Source organism: Mesoplodon bidens, assembly GCF_964165515.1.
Source record: "Mesoplodon bidens genome assembly, chromosome: 5".
Taxonomy (NCBI): Eukaryota; Metazoa; Chordata; class Mammalia; order Artiodactyla; family Ziphiidae; genus Mesoplodon; species Mesoplodon bidens.
The window spans coordinates 56,636,901-56,661,852 of record NC_138161.1 but is presented as its reverse complement, the minus strand read 5'-3'; the positions used below and the strand labels follow the sequence as shown (position 1 = coordinate 56,661,852).

Sequence of the window (24,952 nt, the reverse complement as noted above, 5' to 3'; positions counted from 1 at the left end):
AGAACACAAAGGGCCTTGACCTCTGCTGTGTAACAACCGCAAAAGGGAAACTATCCATTTTCCTTCCCTACCGTCCCCAGCTGCCTTACCGACCTCGCCACCCAGATTCTTCTCATTCTGTGTGTTTATGTGTGTATGTGTGTGTGCGATCATTTCTGATCGAATTCTGGCCCCAGCCCTGGGCTCAATTTTCCAGTTGGGGAATGACAGAAAAGAGTGTTTAGTAAGGTTACGTAAACCTCAATTCGGGAAGAGGAGCCTAGCCCAGACGCCTTATCACCACGTGGATCCTAGATCAGCACCAGACTTCACTTGCCAGACACTCGGGCCCACAGCGCAGGGTGAGCTTCGCGCTCCGGCCACCAGGGGGAGCGCGTGCTCGCCGAGCCAGGTGTCCGCGCAAGGGCGTGGGCGTGGGCGTGGGCGTGCACGTGGTCGTGGAGATGGGCGGAAGGCTGCTGGGCCCAGCGTCTGGGTCCCCGAGGAGCGCGCGGGTCGCGTTCCAGGCCATGGGCGACAAGTATGCCACTCTGCGGCGGGCCCAGCTGCATCTGGACTTCATCCACGCCAACTCGTGAGTGCCCTGGCGTAGCCGGAACGGGGGAGCCTGTCCACACAATGGAGACGTTTGTCCATCTCCTCATTCTACCATCCTGGCCTATCTCTAATGATTTCTCTCCCTAACACACTGATATTTTAAAGGTTAAAGTTGCCCTCCAAAGAGTAATTTGTATTTATCGATTCCAGCCGCTGTTGCATCCTGAGTCTTTCTGAAAATGTAACCTCTATGAGGATAGGAATCTCACATTTTAGTTATTACTAGGGCACTGTTTCTTCTCTGTCAGGCCAGAAAGTACCAGTTGATAGAAAGGATGCAGCAGATATTTGAAACCACAGAAATGGAAATGTAAAGAAGCCTGGCCTTGCTGCTTGGGAAAAACAGTGTAATTTTTTTTTTTTTTTTTTTGCGGTACGCGGGCCTCTCACTGTTGCGGCCTCTCCCGTTGCGGAGCACAGGCTCCGGACGCGCAGGCTCAGCGGCCATGGCCCACGGGCCCAGCCGCTCCGCGGCATGTGGGATCCTCCCGGACTGGGGCACAAACCCGCGTGCCCTGCATAAGCAGGCGGACTCTCAACCACTGCGCCACCAGGGAAGCCCCAAAACAGTGTACTTTTTACAGACAACAGAATAAAACAAACAGGTAATAGTCAGCAGATATTTAGTTTTATCTTGTTATCATGGAGAATGATATCAAGCTGGAAAGGATGGTACAAGTAATTTAAAGTTAACTGAGGTAGAAGACAAATGAAGAAATAGCAATTTTGAGCAAGTTGAAAAATTATAAGCTGAGTGCTGGAAAGACTATGAATTTTATCTTAGAAAAGTTCCTCAGCCTCGGTTTTGCATAGTTTCTATAGCTATTGCTCCCCACCCCACCCCCCATACTACCCCATTATCAGTTGGTGGTCTGGTAACTTAACAAAAAAGACAGCAGCGTGAAGCCACAGCAACAGAATCAGATACAAATTGGCGTAGTCTTAGCTCCCAGAGATAAAATTCTTATCTGAGACTGGCCTCAGTAAAAACAGGAGTGATTTTTTATTCCTCCTTTGCTTCACCCCCACATCCAATCCATCATCAAGTTCTCTTCATGTCATCTCTGTGTCTCAAATTCATCCATTTCTCCCCATCTCTACTGCCATCTCCCCTCTGGATTTCTCATAGCCTCTATCTAAACTAGGTTCTCTGCTTCCCCTTCTTGCTCCCCTATGATCCGTTTTCCTAAAAGCTGCCAGAGTGAGCTTTTAAAAACTTAAACCAGATGGGTCACTCTTCTTTTTTTTTTTTTCTTTTTAATATTATTTATTTATTTATTTTTATTTTTGGCTGTGTTGGGTCTTCGTTACTGCGCGCGGGCTTTCTCTAGTTGCGGTGAGCTGGGGCTACTCTTCGTTGTGGTGTGCAGGCTTCTCATTGCGGTGGCTTCTCTTGTTGCGGAGCATGGGCTCTAGGCGCGCGGGCTTCAGTAGTTGTGGCATGTGGGCTTCAGTAGTTGTGGCTCATGGGCTGTAGAGTGCAGGCTCAGTAGTTGTGGCTCACGGACCTAGTTGCTCCGTGGCATGTGGGATCTTCTCGGACCAGGGCTCGAACCCATGTCCCCTGCGTTGGCAGGTGGATTCTTAACCACTGGGTCACCAGGGAAGCCCCAAGGTGTGTCACTTTTCTTAAAACATGACAGTGGTTTCCAGTTGCATGGGGACCAAGTATGAGCTCCTAACCATGGAGTAGGAAGCACTGCACGATCTGGCCATCCCATATCTTGATGTGATCTCCCCGTTTTACCATAGCCAGAGCAGACTGGCCTGCTTGGCTCTTTTCTGCTTCAAGGTCTTTGCACCTCCTGCTCTTGCTGGAGCATTTTCACTCCAGTTCTGCAAGGGACTGAGCTCTCATCTTTCAGGGTTCAGCTCATGTCTTCTGTGAAGAAAGGCTCTCCCTTCCTCACCAGTTACTCTTCCCCATACCTCTTTCTTAGTAGCATTTAATCATTATCTGTGTTATCATCTTTATATGTTTGTCTACTTGTGTATTTTTCATATCCCCCACTAACTTGAACCCTCAAAGTGTAAAGAACATGTCTGCCCACGTTGGCACATAGCAGGCAGTCAGTAAAAATCTCGAGTGAAATGGTACAGAAGCTTATATGGCATTTTTGGCGGGGGGATCAGAATGATTGCAGTTACTTTCCTGAAGGATTGTTTAGAAAGGCTTGTGGTTTGAAGTGCTGCTTTTGTAAAGCATGTCACCGACACTTTTCTTTTGCTCTGTTTTAGATTTTTAAGTACTAACTTTCTTTTGAGTGAAGGACACCTTTTTGCAATAATTGCATTTAGTAGGTTTATGCTTTCTTTCACGAACAGTGCATATTTTCTAAAAGGCAACTATTTTATAAGAGCAGCTAAGCTCAGAAATCAGAGACATCTGATGTCTGCCATTAAAGGAGTTAGTTCTACTGTAGGGTATAATTAAGAGTCAAATGAATGGTGTACTAAGCAATTAGGATAGTGGTTCACAAACTTGTCTCTTCATTAGAAGCATAGTAGGTTTATTCTGATGACAAATTTGAAAGCTGACTGGAGTCAAGAGACCCCTCATCAGCATGTGTTTATAGTTTAAAATTCCAAAAGTAGATATATGTATTTTTTTCAAATAAATTTTTAGCTAACATATCATCCTGTGGCCTGAGGTATTTGGAGTCACTGAGACATTGCAGATTATCCTTCCTCCTGTACAAATGAGCAGGTGTTTTTGATAAATGGGTCTCTCTTGCTTCTGCTACCTGCTTACTAAATATAAAAAGAAAATTGCCTACTGAATCTTACCTTAATGCTGCGATAAGGTTGCTGATTGACATATCTACAACAACAAATGAAAAGCAAGTGTGGGACCCTGAAGATGGCTTGATATCACCCCAGAGGAACATTCAGCCTTCAAAGTATAAATAAGGATGGCTATCTAGTGTGTTCTATTGCCCAGGACTTGGCAAGAGGGATACAGGGGAGAGTGACCACTGGTAATCTGTGAGATTATTTAAGGATCAGTGTTGTCCAAGGTGAAAAGATTGCACAGAAAAGTGTAGGTTAGTGGTGCAAACAGTGCCTGTGTCTGCAGATGGAGTCTTAAGGTCTTTCAGTGAGCCTGGATTCTGATCAAGGTTTTTCAGAAGTAATTTGGCCTTAAATAATACAGCTTTAATGAAACATTCTCTAAAAAAAACTTGAGTAAATGCTTATCAAGCAATTTTAAAATGTCAAAATTTGCTTTAAGTAAGTCAGGTCCTTGAAGTCTTTATTAGGAGTAGACAGGATATTTTGGCAATAGTGTTCTTAGCCCTGGCTTTGTCATGTACTTCAGAACCTTGACCACGCTGAGAAAGTAGTTTCTAGAATAACTCCATAATTGATTATCTGCCTAGAACTGGAGAACATTGTCTGAACATGTCTTGAACCTTTTACATTGATTACAGAGTTGGTTTAACTTTGATTTTCCCTCTATCTCTTCATCAGCACCACTCACAGTTTCCTTTTTGGAGCACTGGCTGAATTGCTGGACAATGCAAGGTAAGGCTTATGTGTAAACAAAGGTTATTCAAAGGGACAAAGGAATTTTATGACATTAATAAAGTCTAGTCATATTAAGAGATGAAAATACGTTGTCATTTCCCCACTTGGAATGCTTTGTGACTTGATTTCCTATAAAATCAAGGTATTATAGGAAAAAGAACAGATGAAAGGAGGAATTATTCATCTTTATTCAGTTTGTATTTATGATCATACTTGAAGTGCAGGTAAATTGGACATCTGGGTTTTTTTTTACATCTTTATTGGAGTATAATTGCTTTACAATGGTGTGTTAGTTTCTGCTTTATAACAAAGTGAATCAGTTATACATATATATATATCCCCATATCTCTTCCCTCTTGCGTCTCCCTCCCTCCCACCCCTCTAGGTAGTCACAAAGCACCGAGCTGATCTCCCTATGCTATGTAGCTGCTTCCTACTAGCTATCTATTTTACGTTTGGTAGTGTATATATGTCCATGCCACTCTCTCACTTTGTCACAGCTTATCCTTACCCCTCCCCATATCCTCAAGTCCATTCTCTAGTAGGTCTGTGTCTTTATTCCCGTCATGCCCCTAGGTTCTTCATGACCTTTTTTTTCCCTTAGATTCCATATATATGTGTTAGCATTCGGTATTTGTTTTTCTCTTTCTGACTTAATTCACTCTGTATGACAGACTCTAGATCCATCCATCTCACTACAAATAACTCAGTTTCATTTCTTTTTATTGCTGAGTAATATTCCATTGTATATATGTGCCACATCTTCTTTATCCATTCATCTGGACATCTGTTTTTGTGTTTATAACCATGTAATAACAGATATTCATTTGGATTTTATTTGAGTTATGTATCAATATATACTATGTGTTGAGAATTTAGATTTGGGTTTGGGCATTTACTGAAGTCTGCATCAAAGTGAATTGCGTAGTTAAGGAGAAAAGAGCTAAGTGTTGTTGATCCCCTGCTGTGTATCAGATCCTGTTCTAAGCTCTTCATGTACAGGTATTAACTCATTATTCTTGACAACACTTGGACCTGGGAATCATTATTTGAATTCCCCAGATGTAGAGATGGATGCACAGAGAGGTTAGATGACCAATTCAAGGACATACAGTTAATATTTGGCAGAGCTAGAATTCAAATTCAGGCTGTCTGGCTACAGAACTCCCTTGCCCCATTTTACTGTCCCTGACAAAGGTATTGATGTTTAAGGAAATCTCTTTAACAATTTAAGACCTGCTCAATAGTGTGTTTGTGAAGGAGTCAGTTTTTCAGCTCACTGAATATGGCATTTGATTGTTTTATATTTGTATTTGCCTGTAACAGAAGATTTTGTCACCTTTTCTGCAGAAAGCAAAGTCCACCCAGGGAGTAGTATGCGGTTGTTAGATAAGGGATCTCAGTGGGGAGATCTAAATTCCCTGCCACTGATTGATCGATGACTGTATTACAGTGTTTTGCATTTTCCCCTCGTTTCTGGCCTTTGAAGGGAGGTGACTGAGTGTGACCACAGGGTGTAGTCATTTAACCAGCCATCTAGAACTTCCTGCACAGCCATGCTCAATGCTAAGTAAAAAGTCCCTAGCTCCTCTTTATATGAAACTCTGCAGGACTAATGGAATCACGGTCATCACAGAAAGGGAGGGAAGAGGAGAAAAAGAAATTTGCTTGGTCAGAAGAGCTGTGAATGCAACTTAGGTGGAGCTAACAGAGATGGGGCTACTACACATGAATGTTCATGGTTAGTCTCTACAGGAATTCAGGGTTTCTACTGTTTGCTTCTGCAAACAGAGCTTTGAAGCAAGGCTCCTCCTGTATCCATTAGTCCGCTGTCCTACTCAGTGTCCATTTCCAGCAACTTAACCTCTGTAACTGTGAAAGAACACATTTGTCTCTTTTGCCTACTGTCTTTTCTCCTATAAAGTTGTTTCATTCATTCATTTCAACAAAGGAGGGCAAGTAAAATCATAATGTAGAAGAAATAGAACAGTGGGAACGGTTTATGGAGTAGAGAGGGTGATTAGCAAAGAAAGATTGACTGCAGACCCAGGGGAGTGAGGGAAATGTGATCAATCAAGCAATTCTTCAAGCAGCATTTGTAAACTGGCAGCCCCCGAACAAGTCCAGCCTGTCTCATGTTTATTTGACTCATACTGAAAGTTTGCACAGTACTTATAAAGACTAAAAAAGAAAAGAAGGAATTGTTTGTAAAGTTTGAGAGGTGCCATGAGGTGCCACATACAAGAATCTGGATCCCATGCTTTTTTTTGTTTTTTTAAAGATTAGACGTACCAACCTTGAGGCTGCCTTCCTCAGTGGGATCAGGTGTGTAGCAGGTGCACTCTTGGGACCAGCCTGTGTTTTCAGCTTTGCCATTCCCAGTGTTCCCCATGGCCAGCCTGAACTCTTCGGCTCCTCTGTCTTCAGGGGACACTGAAGTTTGTCACCACTGCTTAGATGCTAGTAATCGACAGCAAATGAAGCTATTTAACAGACTTATGCAAGATGCTCGGTTGGTCTTACAGAGGTCTTCATACAGTCCCTGTGTTACTCTAAGACGTTATTTTATATCATTGTATTCAAGATTTTGATGATTTCCTGTAGTTGTCAAAATTAGAACTGGAAGGTATTAAAAGAATGTTGTGGAAAGAGGAGGAAAAAATGTGACGGGATAGGAAGGAATTGTTAGGGGACTCTTCCTGATACAACAGATGTTCAGAGAGAAAGTACCTGGGCTCAAGTACAAAGCTTATTATGAAATGTCTTAATATGCTGTAAAGGTGAATGAGTGTTCTTTGTCTCATCCCATGGAATTTTTCTATGAAGAAACTGTTTCTATGAAAAAAACCTTTTAGTACAGTGGCGTTTATCGAGCAATTATTGTATTCATGGTACTTTGTATAACGTGTAATTATACAATGGAGATAATGATACCTGTGTGTCATGGGTCTGTGGTAAGGATTAGAAGGGAAGGTTTAAGATTTATTTGTCACATGGATAATGCCCAAGAAATGACAGTGGTAACCCCAGAATTTCTGTAGAGGAGGCACTTAGAAGCAGCAGTTGGCTAGAGAAAGGAGCTAAGGGACCAACTTTGTAGAACAAGTACATTGTACCTACTCCAATTTATCTGGGGTAATTTTGGGTCAGGACTGATGGAAATTTTGGGAGACACTCAGATTTTCCCATCAGAGTCCCACTGGTTGTTATTAGTCTGAGCTTCCTTCTAGACTCTTCCTTCCTTCAACATACCCACTTCCTCATCAGCTAAGCCCTCATTGTCTTTCTCCTTTCTCTCATAGCCTTCATGTGGAAACCAGGATCTTCTGGCTCTTTCTCCTTTCCTTTTAAAGTTTCTACTTTAAAAAGTAATTTAAGAAAATACATAAATAATATCTGTGAATTGTAGAAAACTAAGAAAATAAGAAAAAAAGAAAAGGCACCAGTAACCTCATCATTTGTTGGGGGGGGTCCAGCATACTTCTCTGTGCAAGACCAAATATTAAATATTTTCACCTTTGTAGGCCATGTGTTCTCTGTTGAAACTACCCAACTCTACTATTGTAGTGTGAAGGCAGACTATAGGCAATAGGTAAATGACAATATGTAAATAAATGGTCATGGTTGTGTTCCAGTAACTTTATTCACAAAAACAGTTGGTGGTCCCATAGACCATGGATTGTCAACCTCTGACCTAGAGAAAACCACTGTTAACATTTGATTTCTTTCCTTACAGATATGCACATGAATATCATATATGTTCTTTAAAAATGTGATTATATGGTACACAGTACTTAGTAATTTCCTTTTTCTTTTTGTACTAAAATATGTCATGAAGGTCTTCATATGACTTCTGGATTATTCTCCAACCATTTTTTTTAATGTTCATATCCATTTTCTTTAGCTTCTTGTGTAACTGCCACTAAATTCCATCTCTTCTTTTAAAGTTCTGAGTTTCAGGCTTTGTGACATTCTCAAATTACGAGTGATCATAGGTCTTAGTCTACAAATGCAGGGTGAAACATATTAGTAAGTGTTTTTAAAGCAATTTAAGCAGATTTCTCCATTATTTGCTATCTGACAGTAGATCATATGTCACATGAGCAATTCAGATTAATGTAATTTTTAAAAATACAATTTCATACTGAAGCAATATTTTTCTATTGTTTTCAGAGATGCAGGGGCTGCAAGACTTGATGTGTTTTCAGGTGAGCAGATTTGCTTTCTCCTTTTTTCTTCTAATGGAAAAGCCTGTAGTTATTTAGATTTTCTTTTATTTCATGAAAATCAAACCACATTCTATAGATTTTTAATGTAATCTAAGTGATTTGTGAGTTCAGTGACCCCGTGGGGAGCCAGGTTGAGAACAATATACTCTTTGAGTGAAATTGTACACTTGTTAGAGGGCTCATTTACAAAATTAGATCTTCCAGGGTTTTGTGAAAGCATCAGAGTGATTTGGAGCAGTCAGTTTGTCTGCCACGAGAAAACAGTTTTATTTTAAAATGCATATTAACTTAATGGTTATTCATAATTAAGTATACATCATTCCCAACATATCACAGTTTTAAAGTGTGTAAGTGAATGTGCAGTATGAATGTTTGAAGGCTATGAAATTCAAACCAAGCATGTTTTCTTTACTGACTTCATTTCCAGTCACCAAGTATTTATTGCACTTATTAGTTCATTTCACTGAATATGATGCAGAGGAAGTTAGGTTTTGTGATCCAGTCCTGTAGTTAACACTACCTGGAGAAACACCTATGGTGATCCCCAACCCAGATTCTATCAGCTCTCCTGTAAATATTGGCTGTTGGTCACAGGCCAGAGAATGTGTTCCATGATATAAAGTCTTTATCATTATTTAAAAAGCAACTCAGTTCAATTCAGTTTTCTAAGTGTTTTAAGATTTTGTGCTAGGTGGGTGCTTCTGGTTCACGAGGAGGAGAGACATGGACATCTTGAGAGATTTGAAGAAACATAATAAATGATACTCTTCTTCCCTTTCTACTCCCAGGTTCTGAGAAGTTTGAGAAATCAAATAAGAGTCAGTCTTCATTGCTGATAAATGCTAGGTTGGACTGTGGAGCTTAGTGTGGGAGAGCATCGGGCACTCGCCCACCTAGTGGAGTCACGTTCTCTGCAGGCAGCTCGCTCTCAGAGGGAGCAGGAGAGATCTGAGCAGAACCTTCTTAAGTTACTTTTCCCCAAATTACTAGTCAGATGAGTGAGCTCACTGCTCAGGGAAAAAATGGTCAAGGTACAGAGAAGGGCCCCTTTAGTACTGCTGATTGAACTCCATTCTGCATAGAAGGAAATGCCAGTGGTGGAGAAAAGGTGGTCTTTCCCTATATATCCAATTATATAAGAGTAAAAGAGAATAAGCATCTCTTGCCTAGGAGAGACTCAAAGCATGGTGGGAACACGGAGAAAGAACACCCCATATTAAAGAGCCAGGGCTTGAAATATGGATGTGATTTGTGTCAGGTAGTGTAGGAAGAAAAGAATATTCCTGTCTGAGGAATTATTACGAAAAAAAGAATGGAGGTAGACTAGTTCAGAGACTCATTCATTTATTCAATAACAGTTTACTGGGTATCTATTATGAATGAGCCAAGCAGTTTTTCTAGGTGCTGGGGATAGAGCAATGAATAAAGTGTTTGATTAAGCCTGTGCTCTCATGGAACATGCATTCTAGTGAGGAAAGATAGACAATAAAGAAGTGAACAAATAAATATTATACCAGGTCACGATAAGTGCTAAAAAAAAAACATAGTGGGATAAGAGAACAGAGAGTAATGGGAAAGATGTACTATTTTTCACGTGGTGCTCATGGAAAGTTGCTCTAAATAGGTGATATACCAGCAAAGACCTAAATGACATGAGGCAGTGAGCCATGTATATATTTGGAGAAAAAGCATCCAGGAGACAATGATGGGGCTTGGTTGACTAGGGCTAAGTGTTAGAGCCAAACGGATGAGCACCTTGAATACCATACTAAGATTTTTTGTTTGTTTGTTTTTCTGTAGCCAGTGGACCATTCAAGAGTTTTGAGCAATGTCAGTTGGCAAATTATTCAATAGAAATGTGCTCTTTTCTTTTTAAAGAAAGATACTCTAGCAAGAGCATACAGGATGGTTTGTAGATGGTCTGTAGAAGTGTGAAAGAATGATAGCAGGGAATGGGGCTATGGATGATCCACACAAGATTATATGAGGATTTGAACGAAGGCAGTGGTCCTAGCAGTGGAGGAAGGAGAAAAGATTCAAGCTGAATTTCATTCAGAGCACACATATTATTGAAGGGTTGAAGGGTTGAGAAGAATTATCTGGAATCACAGAAAGTACAACAAATGTGATCAGAATTCACACATTATGTTCTTTTGGGTTTGTGCAAGACATCAGGCCATGGCAGTATTCACTTCACCCCACTTTCTTTAGCACTTGGCATTGTCACAAAAAATAAAAAAGAATCTTTGCAATTTGATTTGAAAGGGGCACTTCTTTCTTTATTTAGGTAATATGTGTTATTGCAGCAAACCACAATATGGCTATCAGCTTTTTGTTGCAGCAAACCACAATATGGCTATCAACCTAGCAAACTGATTTTTCTTCAAAAAATAAAAAAATAAATAAACTAAGGCCAGGGCTTATGCACCAATAGATAGAATTGATATGGGGGTACATAATTAATCTAAGCATTGGACTAGTTTTTAAATAATTTACTGAGGCGTGTGAATTACTTTCCAGTCTTAAGTTTTCTTCAAGTAACTTGAGGGCTATAAAATTCAAACTGAATATGTTTAGCCATGGATATTTTATCTTTCTGTGTATATTATTCTAGTAAACATGGATATGCATTCAGTACATTTTTTTAGTGCTGACCAAGTGGCAGGCACTGGGCTAAGTGCTGAGTACACACAGTGCCTGCTTTTAAGGAATTGGCATCCTAGTAAAGGGATCTGTGGAAAATATTGTGTGCAGCTTCACTTTTATGGGTAGAAGGCCGTTGAGCTTTCATCACATCTCTGAGGCAACTGAGTCCCAAAAAATGGAAGAACCACTAGTCTAAAAGAGAAATAGATGCATGAACAGGTATTTGAATATACTTTGAAAAGTGGGAAACACAGATTAGAAAGGAAACATTCATTATGGGCACCTGATCACGTGGAAGGATTAGGAAGGCTTCCTAGAAGAAATCATGTATGAACTAGAGACCTAAAGGGAAAATAGGCCTTAACCTGGAGAATCAAGGATGGAAAGGACGAAGGAGAAGAATGTATAGTCGCTTGAATCTGGAGAGAACATAGGACACCCTGATGGTGTTGAAGAAATGTTTGAGATGTTCAAGATTAGTCCCAGGTGATTATTTGTGTGGAAGTGGAAGAGTGCAGTATGGGCAGGGGAGGGGATGACAAGAGATGAGCTTGGAGGGGTTCTTCAGAGAAACAGAACCAATAGTAGATAAATAGATATCTCTCCCTGCCCCTTCCTCTCTCTCTCTCTGTCATTCTATCTATGGATATACATATAGTAGAGAGGGAGGAAGAGGGGGGATTATTTTAAGGAGCTGGCTCCCATGATTGTGCGGGCTGGCAGGTGTGGAAGCTGTAGGGCAGCTGGCAGGTTGGAAATCCAGGTCAGAGTTGACGTTGCAGTCTTGAGTTCTAAATCTTCAGGCAGGCCAGCAGCCTGGAAACTCAAGCAGGGTTTCTGTGTTGCAGTCTTGAGGCAGAAAATTGCTGTTTCTTTGGGAAACCTCAGTCTTTGCCTTTAAGGCCTGCAACTGATTGGATGAGGCTGACCCACATTATAGAGGGTATCTGCTTTACTTACAGTTAGCTGATTATAAATGTTAATTGTATCCACAAGTACTTTCACAGCAACATCGAGTTGACCAAACAATTGGACAACATAGCTTAGCCAAGTTGACACATAAAATTAACCACCACAGAGAGGTTGGAGGGTCAGGTGATGAAAGGCAAGCTAGATTTGTTAACTGGTTGGGTTGCACCCTGTGGGCAGTGGGAAGGCATGCAAGGGTTATAAGCAGGAGAGGAGTGAACTGCATGACTGGCTGCAGACTCTCAGCATGCTCTGATTTGTGGGAGCAAGAAGTGGGGGAGCTGCTACTGGAATCCAGAAGAGAGGTGATGGTTTCCTGAACTAAGGCAGTGTCATGGGGATGGAGAAAGTGGTCAGATTTGAGAGATGTGAGGAGGTGGAATGGAGAAGACATGTCTACATGGGGCGAGGAGGTGGAGAACTTGATCTTGAGCCTTTGACTTGGGCAGCTGAAGCCTAATGGCAGAGAGATGCCATTTATTGAGCAGGACAGACCGGAAGGAGGAGCCAGTCTGCTTGGAGAGAAGGTGCTGTGGTTTGTTTCGGACATGCATGCTTAATGGTTAGTAGAAATCGATCTCAAATACATAGTTTTAAGGAATTGAAACAAACGAGACCAAGCCTCTGAGTGGGTACTTGGGGAATATTAAATTTTGAGGCTGTGATTGTCTGTAGATCTTCATGGGAATTTATAGAAAAATTAAACACTCTATTAAGACTCTTGGGAATTTTGAGCCTTTCCCACCTATTCACCAAAGAAATGCCCTGCTTTCTTACATGAGAACTATATACCAAGAGCTGCAAAATCAACTGTTGCAACTTCACAGGCTGAGGCTTGTGTTAGGTGGTTCCCAGTTCTGATAAACCTTAGGATAACAGGGAGGAGTTTTTATTCCTAAACTGCATCCAAGACCAATTAATTTAGAATATATCCCGGTGATTCAAATGTGCAGCCAAGGTTGAGAGCTATCGCATTGGGCAAAGAACTCAACAAGAGTTGAACAGTGGAGACGTGTCAGCCTTAGTCAGGGGACAGCTGAACAGAGCACATACCTAAAGCGGGGAGGAATATTCTGACACAGAAGTTGAGGTAAGCAGACCAGAGGACCAGGTAGGCAGAAGAACTGGGGAAATGAGATGGTAGGGAAGATACAAAGGGTTTGTAAACAGGAGGTGAATTAGAGAGAGGAGGGGGGATTACAAGTGGACATGTGAGCATGAAATTATGAACCCAGAAAACTTGGGTATGACTTTTAGATACGTATTTATAGATTATTTTGAACATTTAAAAAATGTAATTAGAGGTGACCATTGAACCCAGAGTTGACTTAACTGATGTGCTAGAAATGAATCTGTAAGGATGGAGTTAGTAAATCCATGGCTGCCTGGGGATGGGGTCGGGGGGGACAGGGCATGGGAGGGGCAGAAGGCAGAGACTACGAGGGGCACGAGGAAACACCTGGGGTGATGGTCATGTTCACTGTCCTGATTGTGGTGATGCTTCCACAGGTATTTACATATGTCAAAATGTGTCACATTGTACACTTTAAACATGTAGCTTTTTTTTTTTTTTTTTTTCTTTCTGTACGCGGGCCTCTCACTGTTGTGGCCTCTCCGGTTGTGGAGCACAGGCTCCGGATGCGCAGGCTCAGCGGCCATGGCTCACGGGCCTAGCCGCTCCGCGGCATGTGGGATCCTCCCAGACCGGGGCATGAACCCGTGTCCCCTGCGTCGGCAGGCGGACTCTCAACCACTGCGCCACCAGGGAAGCCCTAAACGTGTAGCTTTTTTGTGTGTAAGCTATTTCTCAATAAAGTTGTTACATTAACAAAAAAAGAAGAGAGAGGTGTGCTAGAATTCACGTATCCAAATGTTGAAATTACTTCAAGAGCCAGATTACAAACTGTGCATTAACATTACTCTCATTACTTTTAGTTACACCTTCAAAATTTTTTAAACAAGAGATTATATTATGTAATTTAATATCACTTAATCATCAAAATTGACTCCAAATAACTTAGCTATTTTCAAAAGTCAAATACATTTTCAAGAGGCAAATATTTGCTGCCACTAAGAAGCATGCACGAATGGCTCTTATGGGAATTAGCTACTTGGAAGAGAGCCTGATGAATTTAATAAGAATGACCTGGATTGACTTTAGAATTAGTGCTTTGGTGGAAGGGCATCAGGATTGATCAATTTGATAGAGGGATCCTGGGACCACATCACTGGCTACCTTTATTCCCTCCCCCAGGGAGAAAACACCTGAAGTTTAAAGGACCAGTCAGATTCCAGAACAGGGCATGTCATGCTGTATACATAATTTATTAATATGTACATGTTTTATGTTAATTTAACATAAATTTTTGTTGCATGATTGTTCTCCCCCTGCAGTTTCTCATGAAACTGTAGCCAAGATGCCTTTCTGAGCTTTATCCTTGTGCCATAACTCTGTCACTCAGTGGCTGCATTTGAGGAGGACAAATAATTATGTGAGCAGCATGACTCTCTGATGAAGAAATTAAGCCCCCTATTTATTAGTAATAACTGCTTTCTCTTACAGTGGATAATGAAGAATTGCAGGGTGGATTCATGTTGTGCTTCCTGGATGATGGATGTGGTATGAGCCCTGGTAAGTTAATTATCTAGATTCCTACCTGGCTGTTAGAACAAACAGCCTGAAAACCTATAAAATAAATAAAAATAAATTGAGCTATATATATATATATATATATATAAACAGGTATGGAGCTATTAGGGAAAATAAACCCCAGACTTAACATATTGTTGAGCTTTTTAGGTTTAAATATACCAGCTGACAGAGTAAATTCATTGTAGCCATCTAAAGCAAGACCAAAAGTGAATGTAAATATTGCCAGAAAAATGACAGGCACAGGGCACAGATTTCTTGTAAGGAACAGCATCTGGGAATGAATGGAAAACAAACACAGACTGTGAGATTGTCTTTAGCACACCCTTCAGGTACTGCTTGCAAGAGACCCAAGGCAGTTTCTAGTGTCTTTAGGCTATTTTAAATTTTTTGTTTAACCTTGAGGTAGAGGTCACCTCTCCTTGTTTTTAGCAGTTTGTGTTTTTTCCCTGCACATTCAAAGGTTTAGTTGCTTCTTGAATGTTCTCATCATAGTGAAAGCATCTACAATGCATTGCATGATTATATTCGTATCTTCAAGGCTAGCAAAAGGCAGCACAGAGTAGGTACATAATATTGTTTGCTGTGGAATTGAGATGTTATTCCTTCAGATAAAGGATTTGCATGAATTGGGATACCTTATCCCTGAATTCTTATAACACTTGTGTATGTCCCTCAAGCTAGGCTTTTTGACCACCGGATTTAACAAACAGTGAGGGAGTTCAAATAATATGGTAGTGTTCTGGTCAGTTCCACACCAGAGGAAAGAATGATCATCGGTGCTGATAGAAGCTAAGAATAAAAAATAGAGCAATTATCTTCTTTTGAGTCTCCAAAGACCCCTTTGGTCTGAATGGTAAAAGACTATGTGTGACATATTCTAAAGCAATTCCTTAAAAAAAGAAGCAACTCCTTTATATGGGTCCACAAACAAACTAATCAAAACACAGGCAAGTGACAAATATTCAGATCTTCAGAAGAAACTCACTTCAGTTGACATATACAGTTGTATTTTAAAAAGGCCCAGTAGTGTTGAGAGCAATTCTTTATTAATGTTGGAACTCAGGTGATAAGTTGGAAGAGTTTTTCTGATGACTGAAAATAGAATCCGTCTGTTGTCCAAGCTGAGCTCGATCAATCTTGACCCTTAGAAGATGACTGTGGTGATTTCCAAACTCTTTTCACTTGCAGTCTTGCCCCATTACAGTGCATTCCCCACACAGCCATCCTGAGTGGATTTTTTTTTCTTTTAATAGATCATATTGATGCCCCTGCTTAAAACCCTTAGTGGTTTTCCATTACTTTAGAATAAAATTCATATTCCTCAGCAACACTTTCAATTTCTTGCATTATTTGGCCTCTGTCCACCTCTTTGACCTTTTCTCGTACCTCGCACTTCCTTGCTTATAGCACTCCAGCCACACCTGGCTGGCCCTTCATCATTTAAATCTCATCTCAGATGACACCTTATGAAGGAGGCCTTCCCTGAGCGTTCTATCTGCAGGCTACATTCTTGTGAATGCCCTGTAACATTACCCTGGTTTTATTTCCTTTACTTAGTGCTCTCCGAAAGGATCTTGTTTATCTCCTTCTTTCTCCTACCATGACATAAAGTTATTGAGGACAGGGTCATGCCTGTCCTATTCAGTGTTCTGTCCCTGTGCTCAGAACTCTGGCCACCATACATGGGAGTCTGTATGGTGTGTGATAAAAACCATGGGATTTGGTCTTCTGCAACTCTGGGTGATAGTTCTGTGGGTACCATTTATCAGTGTGACCTTGGGAAAGTTACATAAACTCCTAAAACTTAAATTTCCTCATCTGTAATGTATAGATAATAATAATAGTATCTTCCTTGTAGGCTTGTTATAAATATTAAGTAGTTGGTGCAAATAAAGTATATGATATAGTACCTGGCACATACTAAATAATAAGCAGTAGCTAACATTATCATTATGGATACCCTCGTCTAATAGCCAACCCTTAATAAGAACATGTGATAAAATGTCCAGTTAGCTTCAGACAAGCAGAGTGTCTTTACACACCTCCTGCCACGTGCCACTGAACTATAGCATGTCTGCCCCCAGACTGACACAGGGTCCTCAGGACAATTCTGGAGCATGTATTCAGGTAGCCCAATTGGGAGATCCATTTCTATCTTTTCCTATTTCCCTGGGAGCATTCTTGTTTCTTGGAGGTATGTATATTCTGAAGTTCAGAGGATTCTTCTCTAGAATTCCAGAATGCCCTGGAGAGATCAGGAGAATAACTCTCAAAGTCTGAAATAAGTAGCCCTTCCCAGGTAGTAGCAGACCAAAAGCTATTCTGCCCTTCTCAGTCTCACATGGGACTGGATAAGTGCCAAAAGCATAGAAAATTACTAGTAGTACAAATAATTATAGCACCTTTAATTTATTAGCATTTATTAAATGGCATGTATTGTCTTTAAGGTTAACACATCATCTCATTTAATTCATTTCGTTTATCTTCATCAACAAATCTGTGATATAAGTGTTAGTAGTTCCCTTTTAGGGACAAGAAAAATTTTTTAAATTAATTAATTTTTGGCTGTGTTGGGTCTTTGTTGCTGAGCGTGGGCTTTCTCTAGCTGCGGCAAGTGGGGGCTACTCTTCCTTGCGGTGCGTGGACTTCTCATTGCAGTGGCTTCTCTTGTTGCAGAGCATGGGCTCTAGGCGCATGGGCTTCAGTAGTTGTGGCATGTCAGCTCAGTGCTTGTGGCTTACAGGCTCTAGAGCACATGCTCAGTAGTTGTGGCACATGGGCTTAGTTGCTCCATGGCATGTGGGATCTTCCTGGACCAGGGCTTGAACCCGTGTCCCTTGCATTGGCAGGCAGATTCTTAACCACTGCACTACCAGGGAAGCCCAGGGACAAGGAAATTAAGGCTCTACTTCCCCAGGGTCATGTGGCTCGGTCTGTCTGACCTCCTTCAATATATTGCCGTTATGATCCTGGTCAGAGATTATGGGGCCTGACAAGGATCCTTGTCTTTGGACTGACCCAAGAAGTATGGATTTGTCCTAATATATGTGTGACATCCTGACGACTGGACCTCTGGCCAGTGTGAATGACTCATAAGTCCTAATCACTACATGTCTTTGTCAATTATAGAGGAAGCTTCAGATATCATTTACTTTGGAACATCCAAGAAACAGTTACCAACTTTGAAGTTTATTGGGCAATATGGCAATGGTCTTAAAAGGTGAGAATTGTTTTCCTTAATGCATATATTATTGATTTTGATTATTGGGAATAATATTTGGTTAAAGGAAATCTTAGAAACAAATATAAACTTGAGAGTCCTATCTTGTTTTAGAATTTCCACTACCCATAACTGACTTGAACCTTTACAATGTTTTAATATTTAATTAAAATTTAAAATTAAAACTTAAAATTTAATTCTTAAATAGATGATGAATCTTTTTTTCAGAGATGGCTGAAGTAGCACCCCTGTAGCTTAAAGCTTCATCACATCTCTATGTCCTATTGTTTCTCAAAGTGTATCTTAGTGTAGGTGTTATATGTGTCCACAGCTTATGTTAGTGGTCTGCCTCAAAGAAAAGTGAGGACATGAGGCTACGATCACCTGTGTAGCACCTGCCAGGGACAGATGATTGTTCTTTGCTGGAGCCATGGACAGCACTTTATCTCAAGCCAGAATGTGGGCCTGGATTAGTTCAAATTCTGCTCTGCTTTGAGAAAAAAAAAAATCATACACTCTTGGTGATGAGTCAGCAAAACAGTGGAGTTATTTCTATGAAAAGAACAACCTGGTACAGTACACGATATCATGCTCGCCTGTTCCTTCTTTCTAGTGTTTGAGATGTAAACCGTTATGTTCTTGATTTTTAATATAGTGGATCCATGAGGATTGGAAAAGACTTTATTCTTTTCACAAAGAAGGAAGAAACGATGACCTGTGTGTTTTTTTCTCAGACATTTTGTGAAAGAGAAGGTCTAAGTGAGGTAAGGGTTGAGAATTTTCCTTCAGTTCCCATGGTAATGGAATTGTTTTCATTTACCGTTTCAGGAGGTAAAGTCTACCATGGGTTCTTTCTGATTATGCTTTAGAAATTTAAGAGTATATTTGGGAAATGGAGAGAGGGTAGCTGGCTATTCTGGGGTCATTGGAGGCCTGTCCTATTGATCCTTCCTTGAGTAGGTTTGTAACTCCTAGACAGTTTTCAGAACTTTATTTTTATTATCCACGTACACAAATTTTCCAGAATAAGAGGCTCCCTTTGGCACAATGAGCTTTTTGGAAGAAGCTTGCAAAACATTTCCACCACTTGTCTGTAAATTAGAGTATCATTTTTAAAATAGAATATTGGATTCAAAAGACTTGGAAAACAATATCTAAAGAAATTGAATGCAAAGCAAACTTAAAACTGTAACTCTGTTGACCATAATTTCAATTCCATTTGCTGACCCAGAGACATTTTATTAATTTGCAGTGTCTGAGTTTAGTATTCTGAACATCAGTTATAATTCAATATAGCAAATACATGTTGAGGAACTGCTGTCTGCCTAGCACTGGGCAGACCCTGTGGAAGGTAGAAAACAAGCGGGACCACCTGACCATCAGTATTTTCAGTCTTATCACCAAATAAGGCAGACACGTATGTACTGGATAAATAAAAAAACAGGGGTGTTTAAAAAACATGCTGTTCAATGAGTATGTGTTCCTGCTGTTACTCAATTGTCAAAAGCAGTGATATGGATGGAGAGATGAGAGAGCCTTGAGTGGCCAATGAGGGTTTTATGGGGAGAGGACAACGTGTAACTGGAAAGGTTGGTATATGGTGAGAAATGGCATGTGGCAAGTCTCAGGCCTGAGATGACTGTGGGGTTTGGAGGGACTGTCCAGCAGGAGCCCAGCATGCCCGCTGGCAGCAGTGGAGTGGGGCTGGTTAACAGGAATAGTCTGGAAGCAATAGGGAGAAGCTGAGTGGGATTCTGAATGAGGAAAAGCAATACTTTAAGCATTTATATTGTACTTTTTGTACGTAAAGGATATGGGAAATTGGGCCAAAGCTGAGGTTATAGTTTTCCCAAAATGGGCCATTTCCTTTTATTTTTTTTAAACTAAAGCCTGCAGCCCCTTTCCATTTCCACTTCTACAGAGGCAATCTCTTTCAACAGTATTAGCTGATTCTTTTGCTATTTTCCTGTAAATTTCTATATAACATGCTTGTATTGCTACTTCTTGATTTGATTTAGGCATTATCTATTCTATTAACCTCCCACTGTAAAACAGGAGGATTTATCTGTTTCTTTTTCTTTGCTCCCATCACACATACATACCCTTCCAATTCTCCACCCTCAATATGGCTCAGTTGTAATTTTGGTTGTGCCAATATTCACTATTTACATTAGAGACTATATAGGCACTACATACAATTATACCATGTCATAAACTATTATTTTTCTCTCTCCTGCAAAACTTTTAATTAATAATTACTAATTGCCTACTTAGTGTTCTGTATGCTTATCGCTATCACTGAATATTTGCTTGGTCTTATATGTCTTTTATCACTGTGTTAACCCCAGTCTCAACCTGTTATTTTGATGGTTCCACCGTCTTGAAGAACTCTATTCTGGAATCTTCTTATGTGCTGCACCTCACATTCCTGCTTTCCATGGCTGGTATTCAGCTGCCATCCTGGGATATGCCCCTGCCATCATTCTGGCAATTCTCTTTACTTCTCTTCTGTGTCAGGTCTTTCCTACTGTGCTCCCTCTTCTTGGTGTAACATATCCTCCATTAGCTTTCTCAGCAAGAGTGCATGAGGGGTAAAATATTTTGAGACTTCACATGCATGAAAATGTTTTTATCCCACCCAAACACTTAATGATAGTTTGGCTTGATGTTTTTTCTTGGAATTAGTTTTCTTTCAGGATTTTGAAGGCATTGCTCCGTGATCTTATAATTTCTAGTGTTGAGAAGTCTGAAGCCATTTAAATTCCTGAGTTTTCTAGGTGACGCATTCTTCTCCCCTCCCCCTCTATTTTTGGGAGGGCTTTTCCCCCTCTGTTCTGATTTCAGTGTTTTGCCTTTGGGTGGGTCTATTTGTACCCATCGTGCTGGCTGATTGTTGAACATTTTCAGTCTGGAAACTCATGTCCTTTAATTCTGGGATATTTTCCTGTAATATTTCATGATTTTCTTCCCTCCATATTATCTTCTCTCTCCTTTTACAACACCTGTTCTTAGCTCTTGGATGTCTAGAGACAGTTCTTTAGTTTTCTTACCCTTTCTCTCCTGTTTTCTGTCCTTTATATTTTTGTTTTGTTTTCTGGGAGATTTTCTTACATTTATCTTCCAACCCTTAAAAGGAAAATTTTTTCTGTAATCATATTCTTTACTTCTAAGGAGTGTTTTTAGTCTCTCAATATTCCTTTTTAAAGATATGTGGCTCGGGCTTCCCTGGTGGCGCAGTGGTTGAGAATCTGCCTGCTAATGCAGGGGACACGGGTTCGAGCCCTGGTCTGGGAAGATCCTACATGCTGCAGGGCAACTAGGCCCGTGAGCCACAACTACTGAGCCTGCGCGTCTGGAGCCTGTGCTCCGCAACAAGAGTAGGCCGCGATAGTGAGAGGCCCGCGCACCGCGATGAAGAGTGGCCCCCGCTTGCCACAACTAGAGAAAGCCCTCACACAGAAATTAAGACCCAACACAGACATAAATAAATAAATAAAAAAGCCAAGCATTTGTAGCCGTTTAAAAAAAAAACAACACTCATTAAAAAAAAAAAAAAAAGATATGTGGCTCTTGTTTCATGGATACAGTATTTCTTCTTAGAGCTCTGAAGATATTAACTATGATTGATTTTTTTCCCGTGAAATTTTCATCTTCCTCTTATGGATTTTGTTACCACTGAGTTGCTTTGTTTGTGCTTGTTTATTTGGTCTCTGTCACATTAGAGGCTTTTCTTAGATGACTGTTAATCCTGAATACTTTAAAGATTAGTTCAATAAAGTGCCAGTTGAAAGCTCTGAGAGTGTGGGTGGGGCTTGACAGCTATGCAGGTCACAATAATGGGATCTAACTGAGATGTTTTATTGGAAAATCCTCAATATAATTTGCCTTATGCCTTTCCTTCTGGGCTGGTCAGATATCTCAAAGAAGACTCCTACAGGCTTCTGCCTGAAGGTCTAACTGACAGCTTCCTGGGAGCCAAATGAGAGAAGAGATCTGGGGTTCTCAGCATCCAATATGTATACTTTTATTTAATCCCTCTAATCTAAGTAAGGTCCCCTGCCAAGTGTGCCTGATATATCCTCTAATCCGGACGTGCTTTGTTCCACTCTTTCCAGTTAATAAACATCAGTCCCTGTGGAGGTGGGGGAGAAGTTATTGCCAGGTGGGGATCTGGATGCTACTTCTAGCTCTCTTCTCCTTTTACCCTACCTCCAGAGTTAATTCATGCCATCAGTCTCTGAGCCTTTTAGCAGACTCTGAATTGTAAATCAGGCTAGTGCTTCTCCTGCCTGGCACGGGCTTTAGGTTGGTTACTTGGATATGCTGTCATACTTGGATATGCTTTTCAACTTCTAAAATGCTGATACTGTTGTCCCCTCTGCCATTCTACCCATAATTCCACAGGGGGCTGAGGTAGATTCCATCTGTTCCCACATTCTACAGTGGAACATTTTAGAATAAAACTCCAAGTATATATATATTTGTCATGTGTCTCTTCCTTATAAAACTAGAATACCTGGGAAAAATAAACATTTAACTTAGTGTTTTATAATTTGGCTGGATGGTAAATGAACTGAGTTAGGATCAGACATAAGAATGATGATTTTTCTATGTATATTTCATAGTAAATTGATGTGTGTTTTTTTAATAGGTTGTGGTTCCACTACCTTCATGGTTAACAAGAACCAGAGAATCTGTCACAGATGATCCTCAGAAATTCTCAACGGAATTGTCTATAATTTATAAGTATTCTCCATTTAAAACTGAAGCTGAATTGATGCAGCAGTTTGATGTGATCTATGGGAAATGTGGTAAGATCATCACAGCCCTGAAATTTTGATGTGCAAGTATTTGTTTTCAGTGTCTTATGAAAGACTATAAATATGATTTCGTATTTTCTTCTATTTACAGTATCACATGGAGTCTCATATGGGGCAGTTATTCATTTTATTTATATAAGTTTTGTCTCAGGAGAATCCAAACGGGACTAATTCTTAAGTCCCTGACATAGGGAGGAAGGTTTGTACTTGTGTGAGCTTGGTGACACTGGGTAAGAGGAGGATGACACAGGCTATTACCGCACGGAATCACAGTCTCTGCACCAGATGCTTTCCTGCAGCCTCCAAGATTAGATGATGCCAGGGTTTATAAGAGAGTTAGCAATTTATAAAATAACGAATCCAGGTTTCTGTGCCCGTCTTTCTCCAGACTTCTACCACTTTTCATATCTGGAAGCAAAAAGATTCCTACTCTAGAGAAAACGATTTGCATTCTACTTTTTGTAATGTTTATATGCAAAATTCTGTTATGTTTATATTAAAATTCTGTTTTATGTTATGCTTATAGCAAAATTCTGAGAATCTTTTTTGTGACTTGGCCTGTGTTACCTTCAAAATTTCTTCTCTAACCTGTGGCATTTTGTTTAAAAGTGATGTTTTATGTCATCCTTTTCCCTTTCTCACAGCGGAAAAATAGTGGCAATTAAATAAATATTCATTTCATTAACATATGTGGCATACTTTATGGACAGTTAATGTAATCTCTTAGTTGCCTTCTAATGGTGAAATACTCATATAAGTGAAAGATGTACTGTTTCCTGAATACTTTTCTAAATGCTTTATAAAAATTAACTCATTTAATCCTCTAAACAACTCAGTGTTTTAGGTACCTCATGAGCTCCATCATATACATTAGAAAACTTAGGTTCAGAGAGGTTAGGAAACTTACCTGAGGTCATTGTGCTAGTAAATGGTTGATCCAGGATGTAGACCCAAGTATTTAGGCCCCCAAGTCCAAGTCCAAATTCTTAGTCACTCTGCTGTTTTCCCTTCTGTTTTAGTATTACCAAAAAAAGTGTAATTGGTTGTTCTTAAAATTTCTGTGACAATGGTGTTTGTCTTTATGTTACAATCAACTTCATAAAGAATTTGGATTTTTTTGTTGACTGTGCTTTAGAGCAGGGGTCAGCAAACTCTAACGCCTGCAGGCCATATTGGCCCCATAGCTGTTTTTGTTAGTAAATTTTTATTGGAAATAGCCACATCATTCATTTGTGTATTCCCTATGGCAGCTTTCATGCTACAACTGTGGAGTTGAGTTGTGAGTAGATCTGAGAGGCCTGCAAAGCCTGAAGTATTTATTATCTTGCCCTTTACAGAAAAAGTTTACCAACACCTGTTTCAGGGTCTAAAAGCAGTACTTCATATTTATACAAATGTTGAAAATTCATCTTTGTTCTTATGTGCATTGATTTCAGTTTTGCCAGTGAGAGCTTTGCCTATAATACAAATTTGGTTCAGGCTTCTAACAGTTTTTGTAATGCAAATTATGAAAAGAGTTCCAAAGTTTAAGAATCCACATTGAAAGACATAATGAATTGAATAGTCAAAAGAAGCGCTATACTGTAGAAACTCAACACTCTTTGGCAGAGAGTGGAATTTGCTACAAGACGTATATCTTGGAACTTATCCAAGCATATTATTTACTGAAGTACAAAAAGAAATTTGGTCTATAGCAGGTTTAATTCCATAAGTGAGATAACAGCACCATGACTAACACATAGTATAGTTAAATATTGACGAGTCAAATATCTATTTTTCCATTAGGTACTTTGCTGGTTATTTATAACTTGAAGCTTCTGCTCAATGGAGAACCTGAGTTGGATGTTAAAACTGACAAGGAAGATATACTGATGGCTGGAGCTCTTGAGGAGTGAGTAATACGAGTGTTTGTCAGAACAGGTGTCAACAATGGCAGTGAGCTGGAGTTAGGAGCTCTACATCCTCGCGCCACGTCGGGGGCCACCAGGCCTTGTCTCTAGAACGATTAATTTTACCCCAGCTACAGATGAAGTGAGTTAGGCTAGACGACTGATTCCCAAACCTGGCTGAGCCTCTGAGTGATGTAGGTAGCTTCTTAAGAAGTATAGGATCCTGTCTCATCCCAAATGTACTGAGTCAGGATCTCCAGATATCAAGCCTAGGAATCAATATTTTTCACATGTTCCACAGGTGATTCAGAGGAATATGACTGAATGACAATTCAGAATGGCCCTATGAACTGTATACTTGCAGTTTATAAATAAATAAATGGACATTCATTTTTCTTGGC

General features: G+C 40.2%; 1 protein-coding gene across 1 annotated transcript in view; it reads left to right on the top strand.

Annotated features, from left to right (window-relative positions):
- Positions 1-509: 509 nt before the first annotated feature.
- The window catches only part of MORC1 (MORC family CW-type zinc finger 1), a gene marked incomplete at both ends in the record, with an annotated part of 188,250 nt that continues 163,807 nt past the window's right edge, over positions 510-24,952 (top strand). The window contains 8 exons of the mRNA XM_081235628.1: positions 510-574; positions 4,069-4,122; positions 8,299-8,333; positions 14,533-14,601; positions 17,752-17,842; positions 18,498-18,606; positions 22,494-22,653; positions 24,448-24,553. Coding sequence (XP_081091754.1) covers positions 510-574; positions 4,069-4,122; positions 8,299-8,333; positions 14,533-14,601; positions 17,752-17,842; positions 18,498-18,606; positions 22,494-22,653; positions 24,448-24,553 — 689 coding nt within the window. The remainder of the gene's footprint in view (positions 575-4,068; positions 4,123-8,298; positions 8,334-14,532; positions 14,602-17,751; positions 17,843-18,497; positions 18,607-22,493; positions 22,654-24,447; positions 24,554-24,952) is intronic.